Source organism: Palaemon carinicauda, chromosome 15 (assembly GCF_036898095.1).
Source record: "Palaemon carinicauda isolate YSFRI2023 chromosome 15, ASM3689809v2, whole genome shotgun sequence".
Classification (NCBI taxonomy): domain Eukaryota; kingdom Metazoa; phylum Arthropoda; class Malacostraca; order Decapoda; family Palaemonidae; genus Palaemon; species Palaemon carinicauda.
Genome location: NC_090739.1, coordinates 23374816 through 23398965, shown reverse-complemented (window position 1 = coordinate 23398965; position 24150 = coordinate 23374816). Strand labels below are relative to the sequence as shown.

Here is a 24150-nt window from a genome sequence, read left to right as displayed (position 1 = left end):
TAACGAGATTTATGAAAAAGGCAAAATATGAAGCCATCAGGATTTTTATGGGGGGCAAAGAAAACAAATTGTGCAACTGACCCGACGCCAAAAGTAATTGAAGTGGAAAACTTTTCTAATCTTGCTGACATAAATCTGAGAAAAAGGCCATAGTTACACCCGCTCTGAAAAGTGCTCTCGATTATTATTATTATTATTATTATTATTATTATTATTATTATTATTATTATTATTATTATTATTATTATTATTATCCAAGCTACACCCCTAGTTGGAAAAGCAATATCCCATAAGCCCAAGGGCTCCAACAGGGCAAAATAGCCCAGGAAGGAAAGGAAATAAATAAACTATATGAGAAGTTATAAACAATTAAAATATTCTAAGAACAGTAACAACATCTGTTTCATATACAGTATAAACTATAAAAAGACTTATGTCAGCCTGTTCAATATAAAAACATTTGCTGTAAGTTTGACATTTTGAAGTTCAGTCAATTCAAGTACCCGATTTGAAAGATCATTCCACAACTTGGTCACAGCTGGATAAAACTTCTTGAATACTGTGTAGTATTGAGCCTCATGAGGGAGAAGGCAAGACTTTTAGGATTAACTGCATACCTAGTAGTACAAACAGGCTATTGTCCGTGAAGATATTCATGTAAAAGATGGTCAGAATTATATATATATATATATATATATATATATATATATATATATATATATATATATATATATATATATATATATATATATATATATATAAATCTTATGCAACATGTATAAAGAACTAATTGGACGACGGTCCTGGAGATTAATATCTAGATCAGGAATAAGAAATTTAATAGGAAATAGAATTGATGCAAAGCGGGTAGCATCGTTTCCATATGCAACGAGCTTGTTTTCTAAGCTAAACTATATTCCATGTGTATATACAGTAGTATGAGAAGTAAAGGGCAAAGAACACTACCCTGAGGAACACCAGATATCAAGACTTAAGTTCATACAGATCCATTTTGAATCCATTCTTTATGTCAAAAGTGCTAGAATAAGTAGATCTTGAACAACTAGTTAGATGCTTAGAAAGAATCGAAGCATTACCAGACAACCAGTCAGCATACAGATAATTGTATTCTAAGGTGACAGCTATATACTCCGATATAAATGATATGCGGGAAATGATGGGTAAGTACAAATGTCGCATCTTGATATAGCTCGATCTTAGTGTTGCTTTTGACACAGTTGTGCATGAACTGCTTCTAGATGATTTACGCTCAAATGGTATTCGAGATGAATTTTTTTGAGTATCTAAAAGATCACTTGTTCAAGTGAATGATGTAGTAAGAACTGCAGGATACTACAGAAACGTTCATTTCATAAAGATGTATCTGGATGAATAATCTGTAAAGAAACTTGTGATTAACTGTTCTATTACCAGGATTGACTATAGTAACTATCTATTAGAATCTACCAAGTGCAACTGGAGAAGTTACATTACTCAGTAAAAATAAACAGAGGAGCAAGATCAACAAAAGGCGTCCCACCCTGAGAAAGGATAACTCCTATACTAATTGAACTACAATGATTGCCTATTGAAGCCATAGTATAGTTTAAGATATGTGCAATGACCTCTCAAGCTATCAGAACCGGACGACCAAAATATTGAAGAGCATTACTACACACCGTGCAGCCAAACAATCGCGTCAAACAAAAAATAGTTACAGGTGGATTCGAGACAAGATGTGCCTCTACTGCAGATTCTAGAGCTTTCAAATATGCTACCCAAAGACTATATAATAAGCTCATACTAGACATCCCAGAGACTGAAGATATTGAGGCTTTCGAGAAGCTGAAGTTTTTTTTTTTTTTTTTATTCGGTGATGTGGATTTGGCAATCAACACGTAATACGCTGTATGATACCCTAAATATCTAGGAATCTATATGGCAAACATGTTTGTATGCCCTACAGGGAACAGGATTTCCATGTGCCATATGACCAGGGAAACAACCCTTAAATTAAAGTATGTGCAGGCTTACTTTTTAGAATATTCACATCTTAAAGGAAATGTTTTTATGCAGAGATAAGATCATTATCATAGTAAACCAAATTGATAAGTTATATTGATCCTGCTAGTTTTTTATTACAATATCTTCGACGTCTAGTTAATTTTATCATACTTTACTTCATTAGTATTCCATCTCATTTCTATTTCTCTTGTTTTGTTAATTTTTTCGTAGTTTATATAGGAAATATTTATTTAAATGTTACTGTTCTTAAAATATATTTTTCCTTGTTTCCTATCCTCACTGGGCTATTTTCCCCGTTGGGGCCCCTGGGCTTATAGCATCTTGCTTTTCCAACCAGGGTCGTAGCTTAGCAAGTAATAATAATAATAATAATAATAATAATAATAATAATAATAATAATAATAATAATAATCAAAGACAGTACAGGGTCACTGCTTCGTGACTAAGATAACCGAGAAGAGGAGTTGGCGCCAATCATATATAACATATGCTTCACAAAGAGTAAATTAATATACATATATTTTGGTTCCTAACATGGATTTACTCCCTGAAAATTTATATGTAAATAATTAATTTAACTTATATGCACGATTTAATTTCTCAAGAGGTATCACGGAAAATATTATAAAACCATTCGCGTAGTTCTGCCATTGTTGTAGGTTCTCTCTTAAGGACAAACGTGTGTCAACAAGAACCCCGTGAAACGGTCGCATTTGTCAGCCAGTCTTATTTTATTCGTAATTAAGTTGTACGAAAATGGTGTCACCTGCAGATGGAGCAAGAATGCGTGTGAACGGTGCACTTCTCCCTCAATATCATGGTCAGCCCGTAGTATTGATGGGAATGGTTGATAAGGTTAGTGTTTGAAGTCTACAAGTGGTAACCTGGATAACTTATAAAAATATAAATCAATTTCATTTAAATATGCTATTTGTTTAATACCATTATCTTGACCTTATTGTTTCTGCATGCCTGAGCCTTGTTTTGTGAAGACAACCTAATACTGTTCGTCAATTTCGTATTTTTAAAGAAGGCTATAGTATAAGATGTATTTTGGGGAGGGCCAATATCCCATTAGCGTCAGCTTCGTATAATGCGTGTTTGCATATGTCTTGGTCTGTATGTTATCTCACGGTAAGATAAGCCTATAAACATAATTTTGGTGTAGTCTGTACCCCATGTTTACTACAGTGCCACATACACCATAGTTATTTTGCTTTAATGTAGTCTTAACGCAGTCCTAGGTCATGTGATATATTGTTCAAGCCTGTAGTCTAGGCCTAGGCCATGATAAACCAACCCCTTATCGTTTGTGCATGACTTTCCGAACTGGTGAAGATGGGTAATAGGTAAGATCTCTTAAAGTAGATCAGTATAAGTAAGGGGCTGCATGGCCAAATTCCCCCCCCCTCTCCCCATGAGGATTAAAACGGATTTTGACGTAGGAAAAATGATTTTTTGACTCGAGTCATGTCGTCCTGATGGAAGTTCCCTTCGGCTGCTTGCTATCGTATAATATTTCTGCTAGTGATATTATAAGAGAATTACCGTCAGGTATCACAGGGTTCTAACCCTCGGAACGACTATCCGTAGATATCGTGTATAATAAGGGACGTATCCGTTGATAACCATGGGTTAGATAATAAGTTTGATTTTGATGTCTATTGCAATAGTAATGGTACCCAGGTAAGGCACCATCGTCTTTTATGAAAGCCTCTAGTGTATGGTATGTTTAGGCCATAATACACCGATTAAAATTTACTGGAGCTGAACCTTGAAGCATAGTATGGTTATATCATATGACTTACTGTAGCCTATCATAAAGGTTTACTCCATGGTATAGGACTAAAATACCATTTTGACCGTGTCAGTACCGTAGGCCTATAATACCACAGGCCAAAGTACACGTAACTTCTTTTAGTTGTCTGGGCCTAGGGTACATTGCACCAACTTTGTTTAGCTCTAACCTATAGCCTGGGCCTACTTTAGGGCATTATATTCAATCTTTTGTTGCAACCTAGTCCTGCGTATGTTATGCCAACTCAGGAGCCTTTATACAATAGTTGATAGGAACAGACCTGTTCAATAGTTATAAGTAAATATTTACTGTATCACGACATTCCTAATGAAATTTAGATGTGTTCCTGTGTTATTTATAGGTACTTTTAACTGTTCTGGTGAATACAACTGGGGGAAACCCATATTTTGAATTTTAATGTTTTAAAATTCCAAAAGATGTGTCTGAATTACCACATTTTAGAAGGGAATCAAACACCTAACCTAAGTTTCCCCACCTAACCTAACCTAGGAGCCATATGCTTACCTACTTACTTAATGGAGGGGCCTGCGACCCCTCTAAAACCGCTGTATCCTTAGCCTACCCTAAGACTAAGTCCCTCTGTCTTTGCTTCCCAACTGGCTTCACTCTGGCAAGGTAACACTAAATCATATTTTGTAAATTGTAAAACTAGCTTCATGATATATCTCAGACGCAGATAAACATTTTACCCATAAAGAAAATTGATTTGACACGTAATAAATTTTCAATATTAAACTTACCCGATAATCATGTAGCTGTCAACTCCGTTGCCCGACAGAATTCTATGGAGGGATACGCCAGCTATCACAATACTAGAAGGGGGTGTATTTACCAGCGCCACCTGTGGCCAGGTACTCAAGTACTTCTTGTTGACACCTCCTCAATTATTCCTCTGTCGTGCTTCCGGCAAGACGTTCTGGGATACGCTTATGTTCTTGGAGTATTTTCACGACTTTGGTGAAGTATTTCTCTTTGATTTCGGCTGTCGCTTTACTGGAAAACTTCTATATTAGCTTAGTTAGCTTTTGGAATTAATTTGATTAATTTTGGTGACGAGAGAGTATGAACTCTCGTTCACCTTTCAATGGCCGACCCTTCCCTTAGACGGAAGTGTTGGTGTCTAAGAGAGTATAGACTCTCTTTCTTAATTTTGCTTAACAAAGTTATAGATTTATTTTATATCTCTCCGCCTCTTATAGGCCTCTTCGATTAACTTCCTTTTATTATAAACTCATTAAAATTAATTTTTATATTTGTTTATATTCGACCTTCCTAATAGTAGGCGGTCTTTTACCGAAGTTAATAAACTTTGAGCCCGTCATTTCGGTTTTACCTGTTAACATATTATGCTATTTCCGCCACAGATTTTGAAAGATTTTCTTTGACAGTCTCGTACTGTTTTCAAAGCTGAACTAACGTTTTGTTTTGTCTCTGCAGTTGTTGACGTTCAGAACGTTCAACTTGCACTCTATCGTTACGATAGAGAAAGAATGTTCACGGTTTCACGTTGCAGTAAGAGTAACCGTGTCTAGCGTTTTGTTCATTCTTTCTTAACTTAATGGTTTTGATCCTAATAAAGGAACTTTTCAGTTTTTTCCTTTAACAATAATATGTTTTTTACGATATATATGATTGGGTTCTTCTCTCAGGTTCTAAGTCAAGAGAGAGAGAGAGAGAGAGATAGAGACGGAGGGAGAAAGAGGATAAACGTTTCATTCAAGCCTGCCAGGCGTACGAGTAACGTCATTATCGATTTTTGCTCTTCTCCCTAGTCTCTTTAGGGGAAGAAACTAAACGTTTCTAGAGTGATCTAGTGTTTAGTCTCTTTCCAACCACTGATTTATCTTTCATTAGATTTTTCTGTTACATTGTAATTCTGTTTTCGCAATTACTAACTTTGAGAAAGGATAGAATTGCGTATTTCAGGTACAAACCACTTAAGTTTCGAGTTCAGTGAAATAAGTGCAAACAGAAATCAAAGTGATAAGTGATTAGTGCGTGAGGGTACTTTTGTGCGCGCCAGTCGTCCTCCCAGTCCGGGGCCTCTTGCAAGCTCCCAAGCCCAGGGGAGAAGCAATGTCGAAGGGCATAAGGGTTCAGCAGGCCTTGATCGGCGCACAGAAGTATTCTCGGTGGTTGTGGGCGTGTCTTACCGAGACCGTCACTCCCACCCGCAGACGATTGAGCCCTTATTTTGCTCGTCTGCAGAAGAGATTAGGGGAGAAAATAAAGGCAGAGTAACGCTGGTCTCAGGTCTCAAGACTTCTTAAACGTTAAGTCCAGACCTATGCCAGACGTACGAAGTTAAAGTTCACAACCCGAATGCAGTCGTTGGGTTAGCTCTGACTCTCCTAAGTCATCAGTTAATTACACTCCGACTTAGAGGAGTAAGGTTCTGCCACAACAGATCTCTGCTGTTAAGGCTTTACCTCAGCAGAACTTAGTGTCTGCCGACCCCAAGTTAACTCTACTGCAGTCCATACAGTCACAACTTTCGGTCTTGATGCATGAGTGTCGGGCTGAGAGTGTTGCACCGCCTGCACTCCCTCCACCTGTTCTCGCTGCACCTGTGCTCGCCCAGCCTGCACCTGCTCCGCCTGGTCGCAGCACCATCTGCCAGGCGTACGATGTTGTGAACTCTACTACAGTCCATGCAAGCACAGTTTTCGGACTTGATGAGTGAGTGTCGGGCTGAGAGTGTTGCTCCACCGCCTCCGCCTACACTCCCTCCTCCTACACTCGCTCCGCCTGATCACAGTACCATCTGCCAGGCGTATGATGTTGTGGACTCTACTACAGTCCATGCAAGCACAGCTTTCGGACTTGATGCGTGAGTGTCGTGCTGAGAGTGTTGCACCTCCTGCACCTGTGGTGCACCAACCTCCTGCACCCGTTCAGCCTGTGCTGCACCCGCCTGCACCGGTGGTGCACCAACCTCCTGCACCCGTTCAGCCTGTGCTGCACCCGCCTGCACCGGTGGTGCACCAACCTCCTGCACCCGTTCAGCCTATGCTGCACCCGCCTGCACCGGTGGTGCACCAACCTCCTGCACCCGTTCAGCCTGTGCTGCACCCGCCTGCACTCGCTGCACCCAGTCGCAGCTCCATCTGCCAGGCGTACGATGTTGAACCACTTTCGGAGTTTGCTGTTCACAGTGTTGTTCAACTCAGCCTTCTTTAAGGCAACCCTTGCTTTGGGATCAGGAGAGTTACACTCTTCCTCCTCCTCCCCTTGCTGCTCCTCCAGTGGTGCAACTCTCGGTTGGGGTACAACAACCTCTCCCCTCCGTGAGTCTGTCTGCTCAACCAGCGCTGCACCGAGTTCAACCCTCATCTAGGCAAGCTCATCTACACCATGCACTTGCGCCTCAGGAGCCTCAGCTTGCTAGAACTTTACCTTGTTCTGCGCAGCCTCAACCTTCTCATGCTCCACTCATCTCTCAGGAACAGGAACGGACTACTCCGCCTCCGTCCTCCGCTCAGCTGGTACAATCCTTGGGTGCAACTCTTGCTAGGAGTCAACCTCCTTCACCCTTGCACCTGCCTTCTGCTCCGTCTGTTGTTCAGCCTATGCAGTCTGAACCTCAGGTTTTCCCTCAAGTTGAGGAAACCTCTGTTGTTGTTCCAGCTCGTTCTGACTCTGCTGTTCAGCATACCATGGTTTTAACCCCATGCAAGCATGCATTAAGCACTCTAGCACTGGTCATGGAATTTCTGAGAAATGTTAAACGCCATGCACACGCTCTGCTTTCCTTTCAGCAGGCTCTGCTTACAGCAGGCTCTACTTCCTACATGCTCAGCATTCAGCATGCTCTGCATTCAGCATGCTCTGCATACAACATGCTCTGCATACAGCATGCTCTGCATTCAGCATGCTCTGCATACAGCATACTCTGCATACATCATGCTCTGCATACCTTACCGCATGCTTCTCAACACATCTTGGGTTGTTGCCAACTCACTAGACTGTCAAGCAGTTTCATAACGTTGCCTTCTAGTCTGCTGCTTTGCACCAGTGAACCCTCACTCAGAGAACTTAGCTTTTCTAGGATAAGGTCCCTGTAGATGAGAAAGTTCTTTTCTCCCTCCTTCTGATATTCCCTTGAGGACTCTGTCATTTGGAGGGAGCCTTTAGCTGCATAACCTCTTATGGACTTTTATTTAAGCATAACATGCTTACAGGGAAGGTAATGGTTACACTTCAGCCGCTAATCCCGTCTGTTACCACACCTGCTCCCATAGACCTTGAGCTGTGTTGCATGACATGCAGTCCAAGCTTAGTCCTTGTTAGAGGATTTTTTGTTTACGGAGTCAATGTGTCACGGGGAAGACGTTCAACAACCAACAGAAGGGACTTGTTGTGACGCAGTGGGCAACCTCAGCAACCCGTTAAGGAGTTGTCTGTACGACCCAGACAGTCTAGACAGAATCGGGTTGTCACTGTACTTCCTCGCTTGCCCATGATTGACAGTTTACAGACTGTTCAGCAGTATCATGATCTTGTGTCCGGCTCCGTCAGACGACTGGCTTTTAAGAGCTCCCTCAAGTCGTCGCTGTCTGGAGATTTTCAAATGGACTATGGATCTGACCAAGGAACTGGGCCTCCTGGTCAATTTTGAGGAGTCTCAGCTCGTTCCATCCCAGACCATTGTCTCCTTGGGTATGGATCTTCAGAGTCGAGCTTTTCGGACTTGTCCGTCGGCCCCAAGGATCTTCCAAGCCCTAGAATGCATCCAGAGCATGCTGAGAAGGAACCGATGCTTAGTCAGGCAGTGGATGAGTCTAACAGGGACACTTTCATCGCTGGCCCTGTTCATCGAGTTAGGGAGTCTCCACCTCCGCCCCCTTCAGTATCATCTAGCTGCTCACTGGATAAAGGACATGACGCTAGAGACGGGCTCAGTTCCTGTTTCCGAAGAGATGAGGTCTACTCTAACGTGGTGGAAGAACAGCATTCTTCTCAAGGAAGGTCTACCATTGGCTGTTCAGTCCTCCGACCACCGTCTCTTCTCGGACGCATCGGACACGGGCTGGGGTGCGACACTGGACGGACAGGAATGCTCGGGAACATGGAATCAGGAGCAAAGGACACTTCACATCTATTGCAAGGAGTTGTTGGCAGTTCATTTGGCCTTGATAAACTTCAAGTCCCTCCAGCTTAACAAGGTGGTGGAGGTGAACTCCGACTACACCACAGCCTTGGCTTACATCTCCAAGCAGGGAGGGACTCATTCGAGGAAGTTGTTCGAGATCGCAAGGGACCTCCTCATTTGGTCAAAAGATCGAAAGCTCACGCTGGTAACGAGGCTCATTCAGGGCGATATGAATGTCATGGCAGATCGCCTCAGCCGGAAGGGTCAGGTCTTCCCCACAGAGTGGACCCTTCACAAGAATGTTTGCAGCAGACTTTGGGCCCTGTGGGATCAGCCAACCATAGATCTATTCGCTACCTCGATGACCAAGAGGCTCCTCTTGTATTGTTCTCCGATTCCAGACCCAGCAGCAGTTCGCGTGGATGCCTTTCTGCTGGATTGGTCCCATCTCGACCTGTATGCATTCCCGCCGTTCAAGATTGTCAACAGGGTACTTCAGAAGTTCGCCTCTCACAAAGGGACACGGCTGACGTTGGTTGCTCCCCTCTGGCCCGCGAGAGAATGTTTCACTGAGGTACTGCAATGGCTGGTCGACGTTCCCAGGACTCTTCCTCCTAGAGTGGACCTTCTGCGTCAACCTCACGTAAAGAAGGTACTCCCAACCTCCACGCTCTTCGTCTGACTGCCTTCAGACTATCGAAAGACTCTCAAGAGCTAGAGGCTTTTCGAAGGAGGCAGCCAGAGTGATTGCCAGAGCAAGGACGACATCCACTCTCAGAGTCTATCAGTCTTTATGGGAAGTCTTCCGAAGCTGGTGCAAGGCCAATGCAGTTTTCCTCAACCAGTACCAATGTAACCCAGATTGCTGACTTCCTGTTACATCTAAGGAACGTAAGCTCCCTATCAGCTCCTACGATCAAGGGTTACAGAAGTTTGTTGGCAGCGGTTTTCCGCCACAGAGGCTTGGATCTTTCCTCCAACAAAGATCTACAGGACCTCCTTAGGTCTTTTGAGACCTCAAAGGAACGTCGGTTGTCCACTCCAGGCTGGAATCTAGACGTGGTCCTAAGGTTCCTAATGTCATCAGGATTTGAACCGCTCCAATCAGCCTCTTTTAAGGACCTCACATTAAAAAACTCTTTTCCTCGTGTGCTTAGCAACAGGTAAAAGAGTAAGTGAGATCCACGCCTTCAGCAGGAACATAGGTTTCACATCTGAAACGGCTACATGTTCCTTACAGCTCGGTTTTTTGGCTAAAAACGAGCTTCCTTCCCGTCCTTGGCCTAAGTCGTTCGAGATCCCAAGCCTGTCCAACATGGTGGGGAACGAACTGGAGAGAGTACTTTGCCCAGTTAGAGCTCTTAAGTACTATCTAAAGGTCAAAACCATTACGAGGACAATCAGAAGCCTTATGGTGTGCTATCAAGAAGCCTTCTCTACCAATGTCTAAGAACTCAGTTTCTTACTACATCAGGCTTCTGATTAGAGAAGCAAATTCTCATCTGAAGGAAGAAGACCTTGCTTTGCTGAAGGTAAGGACACATGAAGTGAGAGCTGTGGCTACTTCAGTGGCCTTCAAACAGAACCGTTCTCTGCAGAGTGTTATGGATGCAACCTATTGGAGAAACAAGTCAGTGTTCGCATCATTCTATCTCAAAGATGTCCAGTCTCTTTACGAGTACTGCTACACCCTGGGTCTATTCGTAGCAACGAATGCAGTAGTAGGCGAGGGCTCAGCCACTACATTCCCATAATCCCATAACTTTTTAACCTTTCTCTTGAATACTTTTTATGGGTTGTACGGTCGGCTAAGAAGCCTTCCACATCCTTGTTGATTTGGCGGGTGGTCAATTCTTTCTTGAGAAGCGCCAAGGTTAAAGGTTGTGATGAGGTCCTTTAGTATGGGTTGCAGCCCTGTATACTTTAGCACCTTTGAGTTGATTCAGCCTCCCAAGAGGAACGCTGCGCTCAGTAAGGAAGACGATCTTATTAAAGGCAGAGTAACGGTTCAAGTCGACTTCCTTACCAGGTACTTATTATTTCATTGTTATTGTGGATAACTGATTATATGAAATATGGGATACTTAGCTATCCTTTAATCTTGTACACTGGTTTTCACCCACCCCCCTGGGTGTGAATCAGCTACATGATTATCGGGTAAGTTTAATATTGAAAAATGTTATTTTTATTAATAAAATAAATTTTTGAATATACTTACCCGATAATCATGATTTAATCGACCCTCCCTTCCTCCCCATAGAGAACCAGTGGACTGAGGAATAATTGAGGAGGTGTCAACAAGAAGTACTTGAGTACCTGGCCACAGGTGGCGCTGGTAAATACACCCCCTTCTAGTATTGTGATAGCTGGCGTATCCCTCCATAGAATTCTGTCGGGCAACGGAGTTGACAGCTACATGATTATCGGGTAAGTATATTCAAAAATTTATTTTATTAATAAAAATAACATGTTTATGCCTATCCAAACCAACATTTGTCTTAGCTCTAATGCATAATACACAAACACTATTTTGCCTTATCCAATAGCTTCCTTTATTTTAGACATAGGACATAATATCCCAACTTCAGTTTGCCCATATGATTTCGAATTTTGCATTTTTGTCTATTTTAGATTTGCATTTAAATATGAATTGGTCCAAGTTTTAGCTTGTCTAGAGTAAGGTAGCTTAGCCATAGCTCACCATTTCACAACAAAGTAGTGTATTTGTAGGACTCCTTATAGCATCATCGGAATTGCTCTAGGTTATTGTAAAAAAAAAAAAAAAAAAATTGCTTAGTCTGCTAGGTCTACTCTATGTGCTTCCTGTGTTGTATATAAAGTAGAATTTATTATTAAATGAATTCATGGTGTACTGAAGCTTAAAATTTCAGCGATGTTTTTATGTTTAACATGCTGACGATTCTGTCTTCTTAGTTTATAAGTACTGTATTTGACAAATCTATTATGAAGTTGTTCCTGATCTTAGGATATTTTATATCAGTAATTCATTACCTTTCATAGAGTATTTCTTTATTTCCTTTCCTTACTGGGTTATTTTTTGCTGTTGGAGCCCATGGGGTTTATAGCATTCTGCTTTTCCAACTAGGGTTGTAGCTAAGCTAGTAATGATAATAAATGTCAACTTAATCTTTCCATTGCAGATAGATCAGTCTGGCATGATGATCACGGTACGAGCAAGTGACGGTCAACCTATCCAAGTGAAATTGCAGGAACCTCTGAAGGTATGTTGGGAAATGTCTCCTACACAAGAGATAATTCCTTATTTTGAAAAATATCATTTGGCATTTAATAAATTTCTAGTTCTGTAATATTACTAAATCTACATATTTCACCTGTCTGGAACTGAGAGTGCTTTTCTTGGATAATTTACTTTTTTATCAGTGGTATTGGGAAATTTTTAACAATGTTTTTTTTTTTTTTTTGGGGGGGGGGAATAGTCAAATTTAAATTTACTTGAAACAACCATCACCTCAAAAATTAGGTTTGAATCCACCATCACTCCCAGAAATTTGGTTTGAATCCATCACTTCTATTATAACTTGAAAATCATATGGGATCTCAAGAAAGCTTTTTTATTCCTCTTTGTAGTACATGTATAATTCATAAGACCTGATTGATGAAAAAAAAAATAGGGATAGTTCCTTTATACTGTATACCTATACTTAATGTAGCAAGACTGCTAAGTTTTCAAATAGTGAGTTATCACAGTATCTACCAAAACATTTAATTTAAATCTAGGTAATATGATACATAAAATGCTCATTTGTTCCGTAACTGACATACAAACCACGCTATTTAATAGGGGTATTACTTTCGGCATAGCTGAAATGACGAGCCATTAGAATTTTAACGAGGGTTTACTACCCCATCACTAGTTAGCAGGGGTAGGGGAGGGTAGCTTGTTAACCCTTCCCCCCTCACACACACCTGTGCTTGAGCTCACTTTGCTCTCAGCTCGGATGGTAGTCGGACGTGTCCGCTCTCATCCTCGCCTCTCTCTTGGCAGCCATTGTCTTTGCTTTTTCTTTAACAGGTTTGAGTGTGAAGTTGGCTGTTGCGATTGTGCGCACCTGTCCTGGATTACCCGACCGCCCCTGTGGAACTTTCATGTCGGCGGTCAAGACAGACCCTCACACCCTTTGCCCTTACTGTAGAGGTCAACGGTGTGATAGTGATAATAAGTGCGGTGAGTGTAGGGAGTGGTCTACCTCCCAGTGGGAGAGGTTTTCTCGGCGACGTAAGAAGAAGTACGGGCGGGATATTTCTCCTAGGTTTTCTTTGAAAGGAGAAAATCCCAAGGACACTTCTTCTGTTGCCCAAACCTCCTCCGAAGCTCCCGCTCGATCGGTCTCTTTCGAGAGACCGTCGAGTGGTAGCGTAGACCGTGGTTCTGTTTCCCGAACTCGGGGTTCGAGAGATGGCGTTGCCTCCCCTAGCGAGGCAGCTCCACCTCTCCCCCCGGAGGAGGATTTAAATTTATCCAATTTATTTCAGCATTGGTCTTCCTTGGGGCTCGAGGGTTTGCCCTCCAAGGAAGCGCTTCTTGACATCATCCGATTGGGTGCCGCTGTCAGGCAATTGCCGCCTTTGGCAGAGGTTGATCCTCTGTCTATTGTCGACGTTGTGGTGTCAGAGGTATCCAATACGGTATCTCCTAATACCTCTGCCTCTTCTCATCCCGCAGTAGCTGAAGGCTTAGTTTCTCCCGTTCCTGCTCAACCTACGAGGGAGAAACTAAATCCAACAGTCTCTCCTGCCGGTGATTCTCCCTCTCGGGGGAGTTCACTCACAGAGACTCCTCTTCGGAGGACTGCTGAAAGTCAGCTTGCTGATCCAACGGCCCCTAGAGGGCGTATACGTTGCAAGGCTCGCCTTCCTCTTCTCCGGAGAGGCCTTCCTTCTCATAAAGCGTTGAGGAGGCGCCTCTTCGGTTCATCATCGTCGTTGCAGTCCGCCGCAGAGGAGCCTCGTCAACGATCACCGACTGTTCCTGCTACGGTCTTGGACCTCTCTGCGGATCGTTCGCGATCCCCTTTGGTGGAAGGTCGTCCTTTCAAAGGGCATGTCGACCTTCCACCCGACAGACCTGCTGACCTGCCGTTGCCGTTCCTGGCAGCTGATGCGCTTTACGCACCGACAAAACCTGTCTGTCATAGTCAGGCGCCGGTCCCTTCGGGGGCAACAAGGGCGTACGCGCCATCGCGCGCACACGTCCCTTGCGCGCCATATTGAACATGCGCGCCAACGTTCTCCTGAACGCAAGTTTGTTCCTGAGATAGCGTGCCAGCGCGCCTCTGCGCGCCATCAACCTACTGCTCGCCAACACGCAGCGCTCTCCTGCGCGCCAGCGCCCACGTACTGTTATCTCTTCTGCGCGCCCATGATCTTCGGATCTGTGGGCGGTAGGGAAGTCTAAGACTTCACCTACTCTCCAGCGTGCCGCCTGCTATCTCCTGCGCGCCATCCCTGGCCAGCACGCAATCGCGCGCCCACGCCCATCCCCTACAGCAGCTATACACCGCCAGCCCGACGTGCGCCCACAAGAGGCGCGCCAACGCACACAGATTCCGACCGCGCGCCCGCACGCAAGGGATATCTCTTCTGCGCGCGCCTTACGACATCTTCTGGGGCGCACGATCTCTCGCCCGCACACCCACAGGCCTATCATCCTGATCCTGCGCGCCCACGTGCCCGCGCGATGCGCAATCAGCCTCCTGCGCACTCTCCTGTGTCACCTGCGCATGCTTCTACGCGCCCTCGCAATGGCCCTCGCGCGCACATACGTCAGCAGTCCCGTGCGCGACCCCGGGTATTCCCCATCGCGCGAGCGCAAATACCCTCCCGCGCACGAGGCTGCAGGACAACGCATGGCAAGGTCGCCATCGCTACATTCCCCTCCCCTTAAGCGCAGAACCCCCCTATGGAAACTCCTCCCAGGGATCGGTCGATCCCTGTCCCTCCAGAGGGGGCACTAGTCAGAGCGGTTACGCAGGCTTTCAAGCCCGTTCCCTCTGAATTGGGCCACAAATCATTGGCTGCGTCTACCCCCCTGAAGAGAAAAAGAGGAGTTTCGGACGCGGTGACATCTCAAAGAACTAAGCTGTCTCCCCGTAAGCCTTCGAGGCAGGCTCCCTCCCCCCCCCCCCAGACTTTTCTCCCTCCCTGTCGGACGAGGATTTCTCGTCCTCAGGGGAGTCACGTGAGGTGAGGCATTCTCCCATCGCACCAATGAGAGAAACCCCACCTCGCGCTGAAAAGTCTTCCCAGGTAGGGGCGGAGAAGAGCCTACCTCCGTCGTTTTTGGAGCCCTGCATCCCTCCCAGGAGGGAGTCGAAGGACTCTAAGACAGTGCCAAAATCCTCAAAAAGACTTAGGACGAAGCCAGCTAGTCACTCGGAGAACGTCCGCGATTCTCTCCAAGAAGAGCCTTTGGGGACAGGAGACTTCGCTGCGAGTCCAACATCCGGAGGAGAGCTACAGGAGTCAGAACATGCATTTCGGCAGGTTCTTACTCTTATGAGGACTCTCAATGGGTTTGCTGACCCAGAGATTCCCCCTCGAGAGGGCAAAGACACGGTCTTGGACTGAGTATTTGGGACTCAAAAACCTTCTAAGGCCAGTGCAGCTCTGCCCTGGTCTCAGGGGGTTAAGAGTACCAGGGACAAGATCGCAGTCCAGCTCTCTGAGTTAGCCTCCTTCAGTCGATCCAGTGCCGGCAACAAGCTTCTCCCACCTCCTCGCGTACAGCAGAGGAGGTACTTTGAGATCTTAGAGGAGCCTTGTTTAGCTCTTCCTCTTCACCATTCTTTGGAAGAGCTTACCAGGGGAGTCCCTCTTGAGAGACACTCCAACCGGCAAGTCTTATTCTCGGCGACTGAGATCCTTAATCAGGAGAAGGATGCGAAGTGTGCTATGCAAGCCACTTCATGGCTGGATATCTGGTTAGGGACCTTAGGTATCCTGATACGTTCGGAGGATTTCTCCAAAGAACGTACCAGGAAAGCTATGGAGACGTCCCTCTTAATGAGAGAATGCCTTGATGAAGTCATTGAGCTTCAGCACGGCATTTTATTCCCGTGCTGAATCTTGGTGACGGGCAAGAGGGCTCTCGAACTTCGGGAAATTGCTCCCCCAGTTCGAATCTAAATTTCTCTCTTTCATCTTTTTCTTCTGCTTAATATTACTTCGACCTTCTCTTAATTTTATCAACTTTCTTTCATCTTGCTGTCCTATCTCTATGATTATTATTTTTCTTAGTTATATATATATGTAGATGTATGCATATACAGGGTATATATATATTTATTTATTGTATTTGTTCATTTATTTATTTATCTTTTTTTTTCTATTTTATTTAAATGGCGTGGATATTTCCACATTCGTTATTACTGCCTGCTTAGATGAATGGGAGAAGGGATCACGGTTGGGAGGTATTCGCATTCAAAGCTATATATGAGAGTATTGGATGATCTCAGCCATCCCAAAGATGGTTTGGACCTTTTTTGGCGGAACTACTCTCAAGGGTTGGGTCATCGGAATCCAGGGGGATCCAATCCTTGAGGTGGGACTCTTGGCTTTTGGCCGGAAGCCCATCATTACATATATATGGGGAGGATGATTCCATATTACTTTGGTCTCAGTCCTAACAGGCGGGTTTAGCTTACACCTGTGCCTCTATATCTGTTTTGATGCTATCCTTCGGGTAGGGTATGGAGTGGACCATCGGGGAAATATACTCTCATTGTGCCGATAGTGGAGAATGCAAATTTCCTTTCCAACGTATGATACTTTCTTATAATTCTCAAGCAGGTACCCCAACAAAACAACAAAAAACCTGAAAATCCCACCCTTAAATATGGACCCTTCAAATACTGACTCCCCATCCCCTGGATTTGCTGACTCCCCCCCCGGCACTGTTGACGACTTCTGCTACTGTAATTAAGGAAAACTCTGTTGACGACCTTCGAACTAAAAAGGACCACTCTACTGATGTTAAAAAATCTAGCAATTTGGGTAACACAGGGAAACTACGATTCCTTCATGTTTCCCAAATCCCATTAGAGACAAATTATGATGATATATATAGAGCATTTGAGTGCTATGGATTGATAAAGGAAATAAGGATGAGACTTGAAGATGAAAAATGGGACTCTTGGATATCTTTTGAAAGTCACGATGAGGCGTTTAATGCCATAAGTAATATTAGTAGTATCAAAATTAACGAATTGAACATCATTGGAGCTCTTTGTGATAAGGTCCCAAAGGAATTGGATGTGTACAAACCTGCTGATTGGTTTGAAAAAGATAGAAATGTACCCATGCCTTCACAGAGAAAACCCAAACCACCAATGTGGCTCTTAGCTGAACCTAAAGGGATAATAGGGAATTATTTTAAGATATGTAAGTTTATCCAAAAAAAAGTAGGAACCATAGCACCTGGAGATATATCTCGTTTTGGGAAGAACAGTTATCTCATCCATGCCAAATCTTCGACTCAGTCTGCAATACTGTCTAACTTACAGACAGGCAGTGATGAAATTACATTGGAAATGAAACCTCATCTTAATTTTAGTTATGGAAGGGGAGTGGTCTTTAATAAGGACCTATACGAATTTACAGAGGAGGAGATACTTTCTATGTGTCCATTAAATGTATGGAAAGTGCATAAGGTTCCTGGAACTTCAATGATTATACTCACTTTCCAGGATGCTGATGTACCTTTCCATATTTTTATTGAAAATGAAAGGATTAAAGTTCGGCCTTTCAAACAAAAGCCCCTGCAATGTTTTAATTGTTTTAAATTTGGACACCCATCCAAAGTTTGTAAAAATGGAAAATTGTGTGGTATTTGCTCCAAAACTTATCATGGAGAATGTACACTTGAGGCCAGGTGTTCAAATTGCAATTTGAATCATAAATCAACTGATAGGAGATGCGAACTGTATAAGTTGGAGGAAGCTGCCCTAAACAAATCAAGTTTAGAACACATAAGTGTGGGACATGCAAAAAGACTGTTGAATAAATCAACCAGCTATGCAAAGGCCTTAAAATCAAAGGTAAATTTACCACAGGAGACAGCAACCCCACCTAGCACTGCCAGTAATCCTAAGAAAAGAAATACAACCTCTGATAATAAAGTACTGCATGACAAGGTAATCATATCGCCTTCTGAGGCTTTGCCACAGCGTATTAAAAATGGGTCATTGCCCATTTCTGTACAGCCTTCGTCCCCCATTACCAGCAATAGTACTAACCTCTCCCAGGCCATGTCCTTGCCTGATTTGATGGAGATGCCACCTGACACCAAGTTACCAGGTGCACCTGTATTGGGGAAGGTGCAAAAACCTGGTAGCTCAAAACCTACTAATCGGAAAAGAGAGAGACCTCCATCTCTCTCGCCCCCTTCCATAAGAAATATCAAATTTTCAATATTAATCTTACCCGATGATCATGTAGCTGTCAACTCTGTTGCCCGACAGAAATCTACGGTCGGGATACGCCAGCGATCGATATACAGGTGGGGGTGTACACAACAGCGCCATCTGTGAGCAGGTACTCAAGTACTTCTTGTCAACAAGAACTCAATTTTTCCTCTGTCGTGCCTCCGGCTAGACCTACTTGGATACGCTGTTGATTCTGGAGTTATTGTTCACGATTTGGTGATGTATTTGCTCTAGAGTTTAGCCTTCACTATTCAGGAAGCTTTATCATTAGCTTAGCAAGCTTTTGGAATTAATTTGATTTAATTATGGTGACGAAGAGAGTATGGACTCTTTCACTTTTAAATGGCCGACCCTTCCCTTAGACGGAAGTGTTGGTGTCGAAGAGAGTATAGACTCTCTTTCACTTTTAAGAATTTATGCTATTTTAATTTTAATGTTTTTGAAAGAATTTCTTTGATAGTCTCGTACTTTTTCAAAGTTGAACTAACGTTTTGTTTAGTCTCCGCAGTTGTTGACGTTCAGAACGTTCAACTTGCGCTCTATCGTTACGATAGAGAGAGAGTAATTCACGGTTTCACGTTGCAGCAAGAGTAAACCGATTCTAGCGTTTCGTTCATTCTTTCTTAGCTTAAATGGTTGTAATTCTAATAAAGGAACTTTTTATTTGGGAAACCTTTCAGTTTTTTTCCTTTAACAAATAATATGTTTTAACGATATATATAATTGGGCTCATCTCTCAGGTTCTAAGTCAAGAGAGAGAGAGAGAGAGATAGAGACGGAGGGAGAGAGAGGAGGATAAACGTTTCGTTCAAGCGGGTAACGTTGTTCTCGTTTTTTGCTCTTCTTCCTAGTCGATATAGGGGAAGAAGGTAAAACGTTTCTAGAGTTTTATTCTTGTTCCCAGGCTTTATGCGGTGAGAGATTTTAAACGTAGTTTATTGGATCTAGTGTTTAGTCTCTTTTCCAGCCACTGAATTCTTTATCTTTCATTATGTTTTTCTGTTACATTGTAATACTGTTTTCGCAATTACTACCTTTTAATGAAGGATAGGATTGCGTGTTTCAGGTACAAACCACTTAATGTTTCGAGTTCAGTGAAATAAGTGCAAACAGAAAATCAAAAGTGATAAAGTGATATGCGCAAAGTGTTACAGTGTTGCGTCCGAGGGTTCGTCTGTTCGTGCCAGTTGTTCACCTAGTCCGATACCTCTTACAAGCTCCCAAGCCCAGGGGAGAAGTAATGTCGAAGGACTTATGGGTTCCTCAGGCCTTGATCGACGAACAGACGTTTCCCTCTGTGGTTTCGGGTGTATCTACACACGTTGCCGACGTGATCACCCCACCCACACAAAGACGAGAGAGCCCATTTATTCCTCGTCTGCGGAAGAGGTTTCTCGCAGAAACCATGGATCAAATCTTGCAGCTTTTAAGTGCAAGTCGGTCCCTTCCGCGCAAGTCCAACGGCCTAGGTGTAGCCACTGGGTCAGTTCGGGCTCGCTGCAGTACGACAACTGCACACCTCCTAAGAGAGGCTAGGTGGTACCGCAACAGGCAGTAACTCCGTCTGTTGCCGCACCAGCTGTTTTAGACCCTCAGTCACAACGGACAGTAGCTCCATTTGTTGTTGTCTTTCATAGACCCTAGTGGTCCATGCTGCAGACTATACAGTCTCAGCTTGCTCCTTCATACAGGAGTATCATGCTGGAAGGTTGACAATGCAGCCTGTTAACCTACAACCCGCCGAGGTTGGGCGCTCAGCAGATACTGCGGCTGCCTGCTCCCACCCTCCACCTGTGAGAGCTCCACCACCGATGTGCAGTCCACCCTGCCAGACGCATGTTCTTACTGCACCATCTGCTAACATGCGTGAGCTACCGCATCAGCAGTGGGAAGGTTCTGTAGAGCTGCCGGGTTCCAGGACTATGCGGCATTCTCCGCAGCCCATGCAGCATACCTTACAGCATGCTCTGCATACCTTACAGCATGCTCTGCATACCTTACAGCATGCTCTGCATACCTTACAGCATGCTCTGCATACCTTACAGCATGCTCTGCATACCTTACAGCATGCTCTGCATACCTTACAGCATGCTCTGCATACCTTACAGCATGCTCTGCATACAGCATGCTCTGCATACCTTACAGCATGCTCTGCATACCTTACAACATGCTCTGCATACCTTACAGCATGCTCTGCATACCTTACAGCATGCTCTGCATACCTTACAGCATGCTCTGCATACCATACCGCATGCTCCTCAACCCACCGCAGCCTCACCCATGCACAGTCAACCCTGCCAGATGTATGATGACTCCCACACACAGAGCACTCCGTTGCCGTGCGGGAGCTACCACAAGCTGCCGTGTTTTGACACGGTGTGTCAGCCTCCGCAACACACTGTGGTTACCGCCACTCGCCAGCAGCAAACTAGTCAGGCAGGAGTTGAGGCTTCCCCACACATCTTTGGTTGTTGCCAACTCACAAACTGTCATGCAGTTACATGACGTTGCCTTCTGGTCTGCTACTTATACACCAGGTGTGTATGTCCTCACGCTCCTGTTGTGGTTGACAGTTCAGTTTTTGACAGTTCACAGACTGTCAAGCAGTTTCATAACGTTGCCTTCTGGTCTGCTGCTTTTGCACCAGTGAAACCCTCACTGAGAGAACTTAGCTTTTCTCGGATATGGTTCCTGTAGATGAGAAAGTGCTGTTCTCCCTCCTTCTGATATTCCCTTGAGGACTCTGTCATTTGGAGAGGAGCCTTAAGCTGCTTAGCCTCCTATGGACTTTTATTTAAGCATAACATGCTTCCAGGGAGGGTAAATGGTTCCGCTTCAGTCGCTAACCCCGTCTGTTGCCACACCTGCTCCCATAGACCTTGAGCTTTGTTGCAAGACATGCAGTCCAAGCTTAGTCCTTGATAGAGGATTTTTTTTTACGGAGTCAGTGTGTCACTGGGAAGACGTTCAACAACCAGCAGAGGTGACTTGTTGTGACGCAGTGCGGCAACCTCAGCAACCCGATAAGGAGTTGTCTGTACTACCCAGACAGTCTAGACAGTTTCGGGTTGTCGCTGTACTTCCTCGCTTCCCCATGGTTGACAGTTCACAGACTGTGCAGCAGTACCATGATCTTGTGTCCGGCTCCGTCAGACGACTGGCTTTTAAGAGCTCCCACAAGTCGTCGCTGTCTGGAGAATCTCAGATGGACTATGGATCTGACCAAGGAACTGGGCCTCCTGGTCAATTTAGAGAAGTCCCAGCTCGTCCCATCCCAGACCATTGTCTACCTGGGTATGGAGATTCAGAGTCGAGCTTTTCGGGCTTTTCCGTCGGCCCCAAGGATCAACCAAGCCCTAGAATGCATCCAGAGCATGCTGAGAAGGAACCGATGCTCAGTCAGGCAGTGGATGAGTCTAACAGAGACACTTTCATCGCTGGCCCTGTTCATCGAGTTAGGGAGACTCCACCTCCGCCCCCTTCAGTATCATCTAGCTGCTCACTGGATAAAGGACATGACGCTAGAGACGGTCTCAGTTCCTGTTTCCGAAGAGATGAGGTCTACTCTAACGTGGTGGAAGAACAGCTTTCTTCTCAAGGAAGGTCGACCTTTGGCTGTTCAGAACCCCGATCGCCGTCTCTTCTCGGACGCATCAGACACGGGCTGGGGTGCGACATTGGACGGACAGGAATGCTCGGGAACATGGAATCAGGAGCAAAGGACACTTCACATCAATTGCAAGGAGTTGTTGGCGGTTCATCTGGCCTTGATAAAGTTCAAGTCCCTCCAGCTAAACAAGGTGGTGGAGGTGGACTCCGACAACACCACAGCCTTGGCTTACATCTCCAAGCAGGGAGGGACTCATTCGAGGAAGTTGTTCTAGATCGCAAGGGACCTCCTCTTCTGGTCAAAAGATCGAAAGCTCACGCTGGTAACGAGGTTCATTCAGGGCGATATGAATGTCATGGCAGATCGCCTCAGCCGGAAGGGTCAGGTCATCCCCACAGAGTGGACCCTTCACAAGAATGTTTGCAGCAGACTTTGGGCCCTGTGGGGTCAGCCAACCATAGATCTGTTCGCTACCTCGATGACCTAGAGGCTCCCGTTGTATTGTTCTCCGATTCCAGACCCAGCAGCAGTTCACGTGGATGCTTTTCTGCTGGATTGGTCCCATCTCGACCTGTTTGCATTCCCGCCGTTCAAGATTGTCAACAGGGTACTTCAGAAGTTCGCCTCTCACAAAGGGACACGGCTGACGTTGGTTGCTCCCCTCTGGCCCGCGAGAGAATGGTTCACAGAGGTACGGCAATGGCTGGTCGACATTCCCAGGACTCTTCCTCTAAGAGTGGACCTTCTACGTCAACCTCACGTAAAGAAGGTACACCCAAACCTCCACGCTCTTCGTCTGACTGCCTTCAGTCTATCGAAAGACTCTCAAGAGCTAGAGGCTTTTCGAAGGAGGCAGCCAGAGCGATTGCCAGAGCAAGGAGGACATCCACTCTCAGAGTCTATCAGTCTAAATGGGAAGTCTTCCGAAGCTGGTGCAAGGCCAATGCAGTTTCCTCAACCAGTACCACTGTAACCCAGATTGCTGACTTCCTGTTACATCTAAGGAACGTAAGATCCCTTTCAGCTCCTACGATCAAGGGTTACAGAAGTATGTTGGCAGCGGTTTTCCGCCACAGAGGCTTGGATCTTTCCACCTACAAAGATCTACAGGACCTCCTTAGGTCTTTTGAGACCTCAAAGGAACGTCGGTTGTCCACTCCAGGCTGGAATCTAGATGTGGTCCTAAGGTTCCTTATGTCATCAAGATTTGAACCTCTCCAATCAGCCTCTTTTAAGGACCTCACATTAAAAACTCTTTTCCTCGTGTGCTTGGCAACAGCTAAAAGAGTAAGTGAGATCCACGCCTTCAGCAGGAACATAGTTTTCACATCTGAAACGGCTACATGTTCCTTGCAGCTCGGTTTTTTGCTAAAAACGAGCTTCCTTCACGTCCTTGGCCTAAGTCGTTCGAGATCCCAAGCCTGTCCAACTTGGTGGGGAACGAACTGGAGAGAGTACTTTGCCCAGTTAGAGCTCTTAGGTACTATCTAAAAAGGTCAAAACCTTTACGAGGACAATCAGAAGCCTTATGGTGTGCTATCAAGAAGCCTTCTCTTCCAATGTCTAAGAACTCAGTTTCTTACTACATCAGGCTTCTGATTAGGGACGCACATTCTCATCTGAAGGAAGAAGACCTTGCTTTGCTGAAGGTAAGGACACATGAAGTGAGAGCTGTGGCTACTTCAGTGGCCTTCAAACAGAACCGTTCTCTGCAGTGTTATGGATGCAACCTATTGGAGAAGCAAGTCAGTGTTCGCATCATTCTATCTCAAAGATGTCCAGTCTCTTTACGAGAACTGCTACACCCTGGGACCATTCGTAGCAGCGAGTGCAGTAGTAGGTGAGGGCTCAGCCACTACATTCCCATAATCCCATAACCTTTTTAACCTTTCTCTTGAATACTTTTTATGGGTTGTACGGTCGGCTAAGAAGCCTTCCGCATCCTTGTTGATTTGGCGGGTGGTCAATTCTTTCTTGAGAAGCGCCGAGGTTAGAGGTTGTGATGAGGTCCTTTAGTATGGGTTGCAGCCCTTTATACTTCAGCACCTAAGAGTCGTTCAGCATCCTAAGAGGACCGCTACGCTCAGTAAGGAAGACGTACTTAATAAAGGCAGAGTAATGGTTCAAGTCGTCTTCCTTA

At 44.7% G+C, this 24150-nt stretch overlaps 1 protein-coding gene across 1 annotated transcript in view; it reads left to right on the top strand.

The window, feature by feature from the left end:
• Window positions 1-2685: 2685 nt before the first annotated feature.
• The window catches only part of LOC137654249 (replication protein A 14 kDa subunit-like), a 39319-nt gene continuing 17854 nt past the window's right edge, over window positions 2686-24150 (top strand). The window contains exons 1-2 of the mRNA XM_068387878.1: window positions 2686-2880; window positions 12098-12178. Coding sequence (XP_068243979.1) covers window positions 2782-2880; window positions 12098-12178 — 180 coding nt within the window. The 5' untranslated portion in view covers window positions 2686-2781. The remainder of the gene's footprint in view (window positions 2881-12097; window positions 12179-24150) is intronic.